Source organism: Mus pahari, chromosome 9 (assembly GCF_900095145.1).
Source record: "Mus pahari chromosome 9, PAHARI_EIJ_v1.1, whole genome shotgun sequence".
NCBI lineage: Eukaryota > Metazoa > Chordata > Mammalia > Rodentia > Muridae > Mus > Mus pahari.
This window is the reverse complement of record NC_034598.1, coordinates 45,731,770-45,745,362: the sequence shown is the minus strand read 5'-3', so window position 1 is coordinate 45,745,362 and position 13,593 is coordinate 45,731,770. Positions and strand designations below refer to the sequence as shown.

The window sequence follows — 13,593 nt, the reverse complement described above, 5'->3', positions numbered from 1 at the left end:
TGGGCCATCTGTTCTGTTTGAATTCCTGTGCTTGCACACTGGGCCATCTGTTCTGTTTGAATTCGTGTGCTTGCACACTGGGCCATCTGTTCTGTTTGAATTCCTGTGCTTGCACACTGGGCCATCTGTTCTGTTTGAATTCCTGTGCTTGCACACTGGGCCATCTGTTCTGTTTGAATTCGTGTGCTTGCACACTGGGCCATCTGTTCTGGCCCTTGTTGTTTTTAAAACTGTGTTAGGATAGTTCGGTATTAAAATGGCAATCCGCCTGCTTCAGTGCCAGGATGGCAGGCATGTACCACCAGGCTAGGTGGAGATTAAATAAATAAATAAATAAATAAATAAATAAATAAGGATGCATCCAAAGGGCTGGCAGGATGGCTATATGGGTAAAAGAGTTTGCGGCCAAGCCAGACAACCTGAGTTCAATACCTGAGAGCGAATGTTAGAGAGAGTTGACTCCCTCAAGCTGCTCTCTTGACTTTTATTTATGCACACACCATGAATAAATGTAAAATTTTTTTTCTAAAAATACCCACATCTGACGTGTTTGTTGTTCTTCACAGTCCACACGGGCCCCTGGGACAACCCATGAGAAAAGTCTGGGGAGGAAGTTGAGACAAGAGGATCGTGGGTTCGAGGCCAGCATGGGCAACTTGGCAGGCTGGGTGGGACAGAATCTGCCTCTGTCTGGTGACCCCTTGTCTACCCTCTTGTCTCCCATCAGTGTCAAGTTCATCAGTAAAATCCAGTACGTGCACAGCCTGGAGGAGCTGGAGCGACTCATTCCCATGGAACATGTGCAGCTGCCAGACTGTGTCCTGCAGTAAGTGTCCCTCCGGCCTTAGCGTCCCTGAGTTTGGAGGTGACTATGTCGGGAAATGACAGCTCAGTGATTATCACACCCGCTCCTCCTTCAGAGGACAGGGGTTGGGTTCCCAGCATCCACATAGTGGCTCACAACACCTGGAACTCCAGTTCCCGGGCACCTGATGCCCCTCCTGGCCACTGTGGGAACTGCACTCTAAGCACACCCAATATAGTTAAATAAGCCTTAAATAAATCAAATTAAAAGTTACATATTACAGAAAACTGACCACCGAAACCTCATCTCATCACGCAGTTCAGCCAACCCCACACTGAAGCTCAGTCACCATCCGTATCCCCAGTCCCCTTTGCCTGGCCTCTGTGGCCCTGACAGCTTGGGGCAGGGTCCCACCCTTGCCGCATCTCACTCACTGAACCTGCCTTGCTTTACTCAGATATGAAGAGCAGAGACTCCGAGCCAAGAGGGAGAGGTGAGTGTGCGCAGCCTCCTGACAGGGCCAGGGGTCTGGAGACTCACCAGCTCAACTCCACCTTTGGACATAAACACAGCTGACGGGGGGATGGGTAGTGCTGGCAGGCAAGTGTAAGACCCAAGTTCGAATCCCAGCACCCATGTGACATGCCTGGCAAAGCTGTTCCAATCTGTAAAACCCCTAGGGAGATAGAGACCAGACCTTGGGATTCACAGGCCATCCAGCCTGCACCAGCAAGCTCGGATTTTGCTCCCCAGCCTGACAACCCGAACTGGATCTCTACGACCCATGTGGTGGAAGGAAACGTGACTCACACACAAGTTGTCCTATGACCTCTCACATAGGCAGGGTTACATATGCACCCCCATACATACACAAAGACCGGACTCTCAGACGAGGTCTCTAGAGTCAGCCCTGGGTTCAAATCCCAGTCTTTCTAGTCCTTGGTGCTACACATGCAAAACCAGACCCCAATTTCCATATCAAGCTACAGGACTCTGACAACCTTGTATTCATCATGGGAGTGTGGCTTGCTTGTAGAAACATTTTCTGACATGTAGTTGGTCCATGAACTCAATCTTCAGCACTTTTAATGGCGCACGCCTTTAATCCCAGCACTCGGGAGGCAGAGGCAGGTGGATTTCTGAGTTTGAGGCCAGCCTGGTCTACAGAGTGAGTTCCAGGACAGTCAGGACTACACAGAGAAATCCTGTCTTGAAAAAACAAAACAAACAAACAAAAAAATGGGAATTGAATTTTATTCATCAAGACTTGGCTGCAAGCACCTTTACCTGCTGAGCCATCTTGCTGGGCCCCACCTCCCTCATTTATGTTGAGAGCCTTACTCAGCTCAGAGCACAAGCATGGCGACCCCAGAATTCACATTCATACAACAATGCCAGCCATGCTCAGGTCTCAGGTTACCCCTAAGTCTGCACTGGCTTGGCCACACAGCCACATACCATGGGACTGCCATGCTTGGAAGAACCAGGTATGAGGCCCTTGTGGGCTGGTCTCCCTTGTTTCTCTCACTGGCCTGTCCCCCTGTCCCCACCTTATCTGTCCTCGCCTACGGCTGTGGGCAGCAGAGCGGTCACTGGACCCCACACTTCAGAGCTTTCCATAATGCACTAAGATGCTCTGCTCCCATCCCACACTAACCCCCTTCCACACTCACCTGGATGGGGACAAGGGTGCGAGGTACCTTGGGACCTTCTGGAAGTGGATCTTGCATGTGAGTCCTCCTGTATCCAGTTTAAACTGCTGGCCTGGTGTCAGCTATACTCCTCTTCCCAACTGGGTAATGACCTAGTGATCTCATGGGGAAACATTGTAGCAGTGGGCGGAGCCCAGTAGGCCCCCTGCCGCTCTCTGAGCACTTGAGGGTTACTCCATTTTAATTTTCTTTTTTCTTTTCTCTTTTTCTTTTTGAAACAAGATCTTCTTTGGTAGCCCAGGCTGGCCTCAGAATCCATGCCTCAGTCTCCAGTGCTGGCATGGGAGGTGTTGTAGGTCAGAAATCTCGCCCCGTGCTACCCGCATCTTCCAGGCTTGGGATTGGGAGGGCGCAGCTGGCAGTTAGCTCAGTTGGTAGACTGTTGGCCTCACTGGGCCTCGTCCCCAGAGCCATGTAACCCAGTGTGGCAGCACATGCCTGGTGTACCAGCACTTGGCACGAGGAGGGAGGAGGACCAGGAGTTACTACATAGTGAGTTACAGGCTAGCCTGGGCTACATGTTTCCTCATTCCTTGCATTATGGATCATATTTGTCCCACGCTGGGCCATCTTCTCCTTCCAACATGCCAGAGGGAACAAAATTCTAACATGAACCCAGGCTGAAGAGGCCAGTTTGTTCCCAGAACCACAGTGTCAGCTGCCTCCCCCCTCCCCCCTTGTCACTGGGTTCTTTCTGTTCACAGCACACGGCCACCACAGCCGGAGTTCCTCCTTCCCAGGTCAGAAGAAAAGCCAGAGACTATAGAAGAAGAGGACAGGTGAGCGCGCTTGGGATGGCAGGCTGAGACAGGACCCTAGGGGACACTGTGGAAAAAGATAGGGTGTGTCAGTGCCTTCCCAAGGTTGGTGACCCCTGGGCAGACCCCTGGTCTGTTTGGGTGAGTCCCTGACCCAGCCAGGGAAGACTGACACCTGCTATCTGCCTGAAAAGTGTGAGATAGTCATAGCCTTCCTGGGAATGGTTCTGACCCCAGCAATAAATGAGAACTGTCCAGGGTCACAGACAGGCGAATAACCCCCTGTCTCCTCCCCACCCACAGGGCAGCGGAGGCAGCAGAGGACCAGGAAACTAGGTGAGTGTAACACAGGCGTCAGCAGATTCCCAGGATTTCTAAGCACAGTTCAGATCTGTGACTGGACATCTGAGGAACATATGCACGCCCTGCCCCAGCGGGTGGTATGACAGATGCGGGTATCTGTCTCCCAGCTGCGGGACATGTTAGCCATGACAAGGATACTGATGCACAGCTAGCCTCAGACACAACTCAGACAAAGGATGGGTGGGTAGGTGGGTGGATGGATGGATGGATGGATGGATAGATGGGTGGATGGATGGATGGATGGATGGATGGATGGATGGATGGATGGATGGATGAATGGGTGGATAGATGGATGGATGAATGGTTAGGTGAATGGATGGATAGACAGGTGAGTGGGTGGATAGGTAAGTGATTGTGTGTGTGTGTGTGTGTGTATGTGTGTGTGTGTGTGTGTGTGTGTGTATGGCTGGCTGAGTGGATGGATGAGTACATGGGTGGATCTACATCAGAAATGTTGGCGGCAGTCCTTTCTCTTTGCTCAGAACCCTCCATAGACAGGTTAGCTCACTCTGAGTCTTTCTGTGTGAGCTTACTTCCTACCTCTGACGTGGATCCTATCTTAGTTGTCCTTTGCTTTCCAGCATGTCCTGATTTACCCAGAACCTAGACATGGACAGAGATTATTCCCGACATCATGTAACCCTCATCCGAAGTCCTGGGAGCCCCGCCTTCATCGAGCCTCCACCGCCCGAGGACGCCTGGCTCCACCATGTCCCCTGTACCCGGGTCCTCTCACTGCTTGAGTACATTTCACTGTTTTATTTTGAAGAAGGCAGTATGAGCACATCTCGGAATGGAGCAGTTCTTGACCCTTTCACAGTCTGGGCTTGTGGATGACAAAGGTGGACGTGGGCAATGCCACCCATGGTTACTCTTCCAGGCCTTGGCATCCCCAAGATGCCCTTCTCTGTCCCAGCTAGGATAACACAGATGTACATTTTGGGCTGACCCAATGAAAGACCCTTTGCTCGGTTGCCACCTGCCCCTAGCTGGAGCCTCAGATGCCTGGTGGCCCTGGCTGCAGCTGCATCTGCTTCTCTGTGGAATGTGACCCACTGTCCCCGCTCCCTGTCACCCCAGGCAGGGTTGTGACTGCTGACCTCACATCTCCACCTGACATGCCCTATTTTGCCATTTGACTGTCTTTGAGGGCCTTCAAGCCTATTGCACACGTACTGATCAGCCTGGTGGTCGACAACCCCTCCCCAACATTTTTGAGCTCCTTTAAAGTAGATGTGACTCCAGATGTTAACTGACACCTCATTCCGAGGGAAGAAGTTGTATCCACTTTCCTGTCCCCTGCCTAGGCCAGACTCAGACTCTGTGTCATCAAGCAGGAGACATTTGATATCTGAGAGGAAAGGTGAAGATTCAGGGCTGTGGGTGCCAGAAGATCTGGGGGACCCCCAGGACAGTATATTCCAGTGGGTGGGATGCTGTGGCCACCTGATCTCCAAGCTAGGCTCAAAGCACACGTCTGCCTGAGATGACTAGATAGTCTAAGCTAATGAGTGTGCTGAGCCTCCTGTCCCTGGGGACACATAAGGCCAGATGACATTTGCAGGGAGGAGTCTCCCTGTGGTTCCTTAAAGACTTGAGTATCTCTGTGTTAAGAAATCTTAGCACTGCACAATGGTGGCATATGCCTTTAATTTCAGCACTCAAGAGGCAGGGGGATTTCTGTGAGTTCCAAGATAGCAAGGGCTACATAGTGAGACCCTGTCTAGGAAAAAAGAGAAGGAGAGAGAAAGAGACAGAGACAGAGAGACACCTCTGTCCTCTGTGCCTCTCCTCCAAAGGTAGTTTCTATCCACCCCACTGTGAGGTGTCCCCTCTGACATGTTTCTTGCTTCTCGGCCTCTGATGGCCACAGGACAGCAGCTTCCAGAGTATCCTGCCAACAACACCCATGGATCTGAGCTCTGCAGGAAACACACCACACTTGGAGGGGACCTGAGAGTAGAGCAGCGCAGTGCTTTTTGTTTTGTTTTGAGATAAGATCTTGCTAGGAGGACGAACCTGGCCTCAAACTCCTGACCCTCCTGCCTCAGCCTCCTGAGAGCTGAGATGGCAGGTGTGTGACCCCCAGGCTGGGCTGGTGGCTTGTAAGTTGTCTTTATCCAGCATCAGAAGATGAGAACCAAGATGGTGCCTGGGGCCAGGTCCACAGACAGCACAGCCCCTTTTTGGCTTTTTGGAAACAGATTCCTGGAGGCTTTTCCTGACTAGGCGGCTGCTGGTGACAGCCAAGGCCTATGGGGTGAGAGGGTCTCTGTGTCTGGAATGGATGGATGAACACAACCCTGCTGTCCCCAAAGGTCTAAGGTCCTGCCCCCAAGCCCAGGAACTCCAGTGGGGGGCCACCTGCTCCATCCACCTCCTTGCTGCCGTGGCGTGCCCACCGCCCCTTTGGAATCACCAGCACCCACTGATACAGGCAAGCAGAACCCACCAGGGCCACTGAAGACCCCCCAAAACAGGAGACCCTGAAGGGCTTAATATCCTAGCCCACACCTGGGACCACCACCCCAGGTACCGGGAGACAGGCAAGACACGGAGGTCCAGCAGCCTCATGGGGAAGGGCTGTTCCATTTCTTTACTGAGACATCCAGGATCCATTTGGCAAGTGGCCCAGAGCAACAGTGCCCACCGCCCACCAGCAAATTGTGCAGTTATAAACACAGAGACGGTGGGGACGGTCCCTGTAGTGACATAAGGTCTGGGGAGCCTGGGGTGGGGATTTTTATGTGAAATAAATAAATTATAATGCAAAGGGAAGAGTGAGCATCTCTGTGTTCCCAGATATGGGGAAGGTGCAGAAGGCAAGCCTTCTGCCTCTGACCAGTGGCCAAGCCTTGGTGAGTGGGGTGCACAGCTCTGCCTGCGGCAAGAGAATGGGGGATGGGTTGGTGAGTCTCCAAAGACTTTGGCTCCACAGCATGGACCTCAGAACACACACAGACCAGGGCATTTGAACACGGCTATGTTTAGTGTCACCAGCAAGATGTGATGGGGGTCCAGGCGTGGTGGCGCACGCCTTTAATCCCAGCATTTGGGAGGCAGAGGCAGGCGAATTTCTGAGTTTGAGGCCAGCCTGGTCTACAAAGTGAGTTCCAGGACAGCCAGGGCTACACAGAGAAACCCTGTCTCAAACAAACAAACAAACAAAAAGATGTGATGGGGGACCTGGGTGTGATGACCCTTGGGTAACATCCCAGCGCTCTGGAGGCTACTGAGGCAAGAGGACTGCAGAGAGTTCCAGACCAGCCTGGGGCACGGATGGAGACCCTGTCTCTAATAAACCAAACAGAGGCCAGTGTGCCGTAATCCGGATATGCCGGGTCTGAATGTGCGCATATCTGGGATATGAGTGAGGTGACAGGGTCTAGGGAGGGAGGGGCTGAGCCAGCAGGACAAAGGCTGGGAGGAACAGGCACCTTCCATTGCCTACAGGCTCAAATACACTCACTCATTCCACAACCCATTCATTCATTCACATACTCATTCAGTCATTCACACACTCATTCCCAACCACCCCATGGATTTGGGGCCCAGCCGTCCATGTCTTTCCTGTCTTGGTCACAGTGCCTGCTCAGGTCCCTGGGGGCCAAGAGGGAAAGGTCAGACATCCTGATGAGTCCTCTCTGATGCAAGAACCAGCCATAAGCTAGGACAGTGTGTGTCCCCAGAGGTGGGGCCAGCAGGGCACAGCAGAGAGGAGATGGAACTCGGTAACCCCAGAAGGACAGACTGGGGACTTGGGACTCATGAGATAAGGTGCTGGCCACAGGGCAGAAGGACCTCCCATCAAATGCCCCAACCTAGATAAAAGGCAGGCATTGTGTCACACGTGTAACTCAGCACCGGGGAGCCGAGGTAGGGTGTCCATGGGGCCCACGGGCCACACACCCAGCCAGTCACAGAGCTCAAGGTTCAGCAAGACCCCACCTCAAAACTAAGCAGGCAGGGCTAGAGACACGGCTCAGCAGAGGCTGCTCCAGCCCATCACCCAGGTTCCAGTCCCAACACCCACATGACAGCTCCCAACCACCCATACCTCCAGTTCCGGGGGTTCTGATGCCCCCTTCTGACCTCTAATGGCAGCAGGCACAACTTGGAGGGCAGACATATATACAGGCAAATACCCATACACACAAAAGTAAAAATAAACCCTGATAAATAAGGTCCAGCAGGATATGGGGGTGCATACCTTTAACCCCAGACTCAAGAGGCAGATGCAGGCTAACCTGCTCTACACGGTGAGTTTGAGACCAGTCAGGGCTGCATAGGAAGGCCCAGAAGACACCTGACATTGACCTCTGGCCTCCTCACGTGACTGCACACACACACACACACACACACACAAACACACACATATATACATATACACACAAACACACATATACAGACAGACACACACATATACATGCACACACACAAACACACACATAACATACATATACACACAAGCACATACACAGACACACACATATACATGCACACACAGACACATACATACATACATACATACATATATACACACACACATACATACACATACATTCATACATACGTATACATACAGACGCACACACATACACACAGGCCCACACACGGAACATTTCTTCTCCCTTACCAAAAACAGTGGAGAACAATGTCCCGCCCCACCCTGGCTCTCCCCTGAGTCTGATCTCAATGACTCTGGTCACATGGTGGGCTCACAATGACAGGGTCACTCTAAAAGGATTTTGTAGCCAGGCCTGGTCATCAGAGTAAAGCTGTCTTGTGATTCACCATCAGAGGCCTAAACCCACCTCAGCCATGACACTTTTGGAAGAGGAATTTCCTGGCAAGGCTGAACTGGGGCCAGGGTAGGAGGGAGAGAAGGGGGGGAGGAGGGGGAGAAGGGGGGATGGAGAGTCCTTTTTCTTGGCCTCATAAGAACCAGTCTCAATGTCAGGGTGAAGCCAGGGGACACAAACTTGGGCAGATATTTTTAGGTATAGAAAGGTGTGACTAGGGAGGGGAGGAAGGGGGAAGGAGGGGTGGGGAGAGGGGAAGGAAGAGGGAGGCAGACACAGGGGCACAGGCTAGAAGTTGGCTGCCGTCCCTCTGTCCCTCTGGCTCGTGACTTTTTTAGGCAAAAGGCTACCGAAGCTATTTGCAGCCTATGAAACAGGTGCTTGCCCCACCCCACTTACCCTCGCAAGTGCTTGGGGGGCCTCTTCCCCCGGGGTGGCCTCCAAGCTGCCCAAACCTATAAATGCCCTACAGCTTGGTCAATGAAGCTGGGACTTGCCGAGCAGCACAGCGCAGCGCTGTGCAGCCGGGGCCACCTCAGGACCAGTCACCTCCAGTCCCAAGATGAAACTCATCATAGGCATTGGAGGGTGAGCCCCAGGGTCTGGAGTGTGGCCCTGTTTGGGGAGGGAAAAGGCCTCAAGGCCCTGGGAAGAAAGTGCCTGCTGCCCACGGTCTGCAGGCATGAGGGGCATGTGAGCTTGGTGACCACCGAGGGGACAGGGATGGTCCCACTGCACCTTCATGGATGATGGATTATTTTAAAGATCATCAGGAAGATACTGGGGAGGCCTACTAAAAACTTGGGGACCAGCCCTGTGGGGATGTGGGACGGATGTACAGATGTACAGGCAGTAACTGAAGTGTCTCTGAACAGGATGAATACGTGTGTGTGTGTGTGTGTGTGTGTGTGTGTGTGTGTGTGTGTGTGTGTCTGTGTGTGTGTGTGTCTGTGTGTGTGTGTGTGTGTTCAATTCTGGAAGCACCAGGGTGAATCCAGGGCCTCGGGCATACAGAGCAAGCCCTCAGAACAGGAATACTGGCCTGGCCCTCTCTTTACTTTTTATTTTGGGGTGGGCTCACAGTCATGCAGGCTAGCCTTGAACTCACTCTGTAGCCCACGCCTATCTTAGCCCCTAACGAGGTGACAGCTCTGCTTGCCTACGGTCTCCCACATGGCTGCTGTCAGCACCAAGACAGGCAACTTAGGCAGAGGACAATATTTCCAGAATGGCTGAGAATGACCCAAGTCACCCTAAGAACCAGAATGCTGTGACCCACTGCCCTGGCATCCTGGGGATTCTAGGCAGGGGCTCCCCTCCCTGAGCCACACCCCCAGCCACTCAGGGCATTCTGGGGAAGGGCTCTACCTGACCACGTCCTACCTTCACAGCTCTGGGATTCTGGATAGTCACTGCACAAAAACATGCGCACATGCACGCGCACGCACACACACATACACCACACCAGTACACTCATATGGGTCTGGCTGTAACCCCATGGTGACTCGAGTCCTGTTAGGTGCTCGGGAGTGGGCACTGGCATCTCCCCACTGCCTCACACACGCTGCCCTTCCAGGGTGACCAACGGTGGGAAGACCACCCTGACCAACAGCCTCCTCAAGGCGCTGCCCAACTGCTGCGTGATCCATCAGGATGACTTCTTCAAGGTGGCCGTCTAGGGTGCAGGGGTGTGGGGAATACGGGGCACGACGTTCTCATTAGCCCTGCTTTGCCCAAGGGCCGGGGAACCATGTCAGACTGATGGAGGGGGGGGTGCTGGCCTCACTGTGGCATGCTGGGATGTTCTTACCCACGACCTCTTAGACTTCTGCTTTCCCTTCTGTGTAATGGGCTTAAAGGGAGGAGTGACAGGCGATGATGAGCAGACCACCGCAGCTCGCTGTGGAGCCACCCTAGAGTGGCGAGGTGGGCTGGGTTGGCACAGGTCTGAGCCCAAACCTTGGGGTCCTGTGTTTCAGCCCCAGGACCAAATAGCTGTCGGGGAGGACGGCTTCAAACAGTGGGACGGTAAGCGTAGTGCCCCTGCCCTGGCTGCCCTACTGCGCCCTGTGGGTGTGTCCCGCTCTGAATCCCCGCTGTCTGTCCCACAAGTGCTCGAGTCCCTGGACATGGAGGCCATGCTCAGCACGGTGCAGGCCTGGGTGAAGGATCCACACAAGTTTGCGCGCGCTCATGGCGTCAGCCCGCAGCCAGGTGCCTCGGACACCCACGTACTCCTCCTTGAGGGTTTCCTACTGTACAGCTACAAGTAAGCACCCGTCCACCAAGGCCCGAGGACCTTCCGAACCTCAGGTTGACTGTACTCGCCCTGCAGTGCGAGCCTGAGCACTGCCAAGGGCTCTGTGTCCGTTTACACCGTGGAAGTGGGAGGAATCTGTGGGCTCGGGAGACATGGGGGTGCCGCAGAGACACCAACTGACCCCGTCCCCCACTCCCTGACCAGGCCCCTGGTGAACTTGTACAGCCAACGCTACTTCCTGACCGTGCCGTATGAGGAATGCAAGCGGAGGAGAAGGTGGGGTGCCGTGGGTACGGGGGTGTCCCTGGGTTACAGGCTCCTCCTTGAGCCAGCCAGCCATGGGCAGTGATGCTCTGTCGCAGAAGCCCTTAGGCCTGGACACAGCACCCACCCACCCTTCCCCAGACAGGCTCAACGGTGGGAAAAAAATGTGGAAGTTGGGGGTCCCAGAGCCACAGCCTTTGCCCAGAGGTCTAATCCTTCACCCAGAGCCTGTCCGCTGATTATTTGGGTCTGTCTTGAGCACCAACTTCCCACAACAGGCCGGAACTCCTTTCTCTCAACAGAAGCCGGACTTACATGGTCCCTGATCCTCCTGGCCTGTTTGATGGTCACGTGTGGCCCATGTACCAGAAGTATAGACGGGAGATGGAGCAGGACGGGGTGGAAGTGGGTAAGAACCAGAATGAGGCTCTGCCAATGCTCTCAACCCCAGGCTTCCTCACGCCCTACTGAGTCCCACCCCAGGCTCTCCTGCTGCTCTTTCCTGTCCTGAGAGAGTCCACACCGCTCCCCCTACCAATCCTGATCCAGGCCCTTTCCGGTTTCAGTCTATTTAGATGGCATGAAGTCCCAGGAGGGACTCTTCCGTCAAGTTCTGGAAGATGTTCAAAACAGACTGCTCAACACATCCTAGCAAGACACAGGTCCTGGGTGCGACTGCAGACACAGGACAGCGGGGCCTGAGATGTTCTGACTGGGCGCAGTGGCTCTTTGCCTATAGGGAATCTGTACATAGGAGGGCGTGACCCCACACGTGCTGGACTTTATAGCACCTCAACATTAAAGTGGACTCTGTTTTTTAACCTGGCGTCCTGTATGGTCTCTATGAGTGGATGAGTTGAAACTCCTTCAGACGACCCTTTACTGGCACCTGGTGGCCTCTGTGGGTAACCTTGTTGATGTGCCTCAGTTTCCCTAAAGGAGACATTTCCCATGAACTTGGGTAAGGAGAACAACATCTACCCTAATGTAGACAGGCACAAAGAGGTTGCCTTTGGTACTCAGAATCACACAGTAAGTTGGTGTGTCCAGCTAGAATCGCTTCTCTGCCTAAATAGGATGGAATTCTAGAGAGTTCCCGAGGGACCCCTAAGCCCGTCCTTCTCTCATCTGAGCCTCCCTCCCTCTGCTCTCAGAAACCAAAGCCAAGTCTCACACTGTAAGGTTATTTGGAATCTCCTAAATACACACACATACACACACACACACACACACACACACACACACACATCACACTCTGCCTGTCCTGCAACCAGCACACCTGTCTCCTCTCTCACACAACCACACACCTCCTGAACCATGGTGACAGTCTCAGATCTGTCTCCTCTGTCACACAGCCATACACCTGAACCATGGCGACAGTCTCAGTGTGATTTTTTTGTTTTTTGTTTCTTTTGTTTTTGTTTTTATTTCTTGTTTTTTTGTTTTTTGTTTGTTTGTTTGAGACAGGGGTTTTTCTGTGTAGCCCTGGCTGTCCTGGAACTCACTCTGTAGACCAGGCTGGCCTCAAACTCAGAAATCTGCCTGCCTCTGCCTCCCAAGTGCTGATTAAGGGCGTGTGCCACCATTGCCCAGCTCAGTGTGATTTCTATTACTTGTGTGGACTTCATAAAAGGGAAAACTGAGGCTCTGAGCAGAGCATTTCGATGGTGCTGGAATGTAGATGGGGGGGGGGGGGGATCTGAGCCTCAGAGATTTTATTCTTTAGCATGAGGGTGACACCTGATGGCCATCTGTGGAATTGCAATGACAAAATCCCAATTACATATAGAAAAATGCTACAGTAGATGAGTGGGTGGATGGGTGGATGGATGGACAAATGACTGAACAGTAGTGTTCTGCTAAATAACAAATCTGAAGCCTCCTTGTCTACATAAGACTTTGAAAATAAAATTGTTGATCCAAGCAGGGGGAGGGAGAATAAAAAAAGAAAAAGAAAGAAAAGAAAATTGTTGTTTGTAATTTTAAAAACATGCTTCTTCTTTTGCCTGGGACCTACTGGCTTCCACCTTATTAACCAAATTAAGAACCAATTATGAAACTAGATTTTAGTATCATCTCCTCCCCCCACATAATATAAAAATAATACAATAAATTATAAAATTCATTTTCTTTTTTTCTTTTCCTTTCCTTTTCCCCTGAGACAGTGTTTGTCTGTGTAGCCCTGGCTGTCCTGGAACTCACTCTGGTCTTGAACTAAGAGATCTGCCTGCCTCCCTCCAGAGTGTGGGGTTAAAGGCGTGCGCTATCAACGTCTGGCTCTTGAATTCCACTTCCTAACACTTGAATCTTACAGACTTCAAACTTTAGGGTATTTTGCTTTGCTTTGGGACAGGGGTTCCTGTACCTCAGGTTGGTCTTGAACTCCTGTGCCCCATTTCTGTTTCTCTTGTCATGCTACTCCAATCAATATTAGATGTCCTCGCACCCACAGGTAGCAATGCAGACATCTGTCATCTCCCCAGCTGCAGAAGTCCTGTGACCAACGTGAGGAGCTTCCCTGTAGGGCCGCAGTGTCAAGGTTACGCAGAGGCTGAAAGCGCGGGACTGGAACGGGGTTTGTGCTTGCCAAACCCAGGCCTTTGTCCCAGGCACAACTGTGGCCAGACTC

The 13,593-nt window shown here is 52.5% G+C and overlaps 2 protein-coding genes across 3 annotated transcripts in view; both read left to right on the top strand.

Moving 5' to 3' along the window:
* Window positions 1-6,431, top strand: part of Atcay (ATCAY kinesin light chain interacting caytaxin) — a 25,371-nt gene extending 18,940 nt beyond the window's left edge. The window contains exons 9-13 of the mRNA XM_021204561.2: window positions 728-826; window positions 1,263-1,298; window positions 3,222-3,296; window positions 3,579-3,611; window positions 4,220-6,431. Of these exons, the coding sequence (XP_021060220.1) occupies window positions 728-826; window positions 1,263-1,298; window positions 3,222-3,296; window positions 3,579-3,611; window positions 4,220-4,229 (253 nt within the window). The 3' untranslated portion in view covers window positions 4,230-6,431. The remainder of the gene's footprint in view (window positions 1-727; window positions 827-1,262; window positions 1,299-3,221; window positions 3,297-3,578; window positions 3,612-4,219) is intronic.
* Window positions 6,432-8,934: 2,503 nt separating this feature from the next.
* On the top strand, window positions 8,935-11,785 carry Nmrk2 (nicotinamide riboside kinase 2). 2 transcript variants are annotated; one of them, XM_021205711.2, is made up of 7 exons: window positions 8,935-9,028; window positions 10,017-10,107; window positions 10,420-10,468; window positions 10,553-10,709; window positions 10,905-10,976; window positions 11,267-11,373; window positions 11,531-11,785. In XM_021205711.2, exons 1-7 carry the CDS (start codon window positions 9,003-9,005, stop codon window positions 11,614-11,616), a joined length of 588 nt encoding a protein of 195 aa, XP_021061370.1. In that variant the 5' UTR covers window positions 8,935-9,002; the 3' UTR covers window positions 11,617-11,785. The 2 variants fall into 2 exon arrangements, with proteins under 2 accessions (XP_021061370.1, XP_029398295.1); XM_029542435.1 differs by having other exon boundaries at window positions 8,944-9,028; window positions 10,420-10,709.
* Window positions 11,786-13,593: the final 1,808 nt, after the last annotated feature.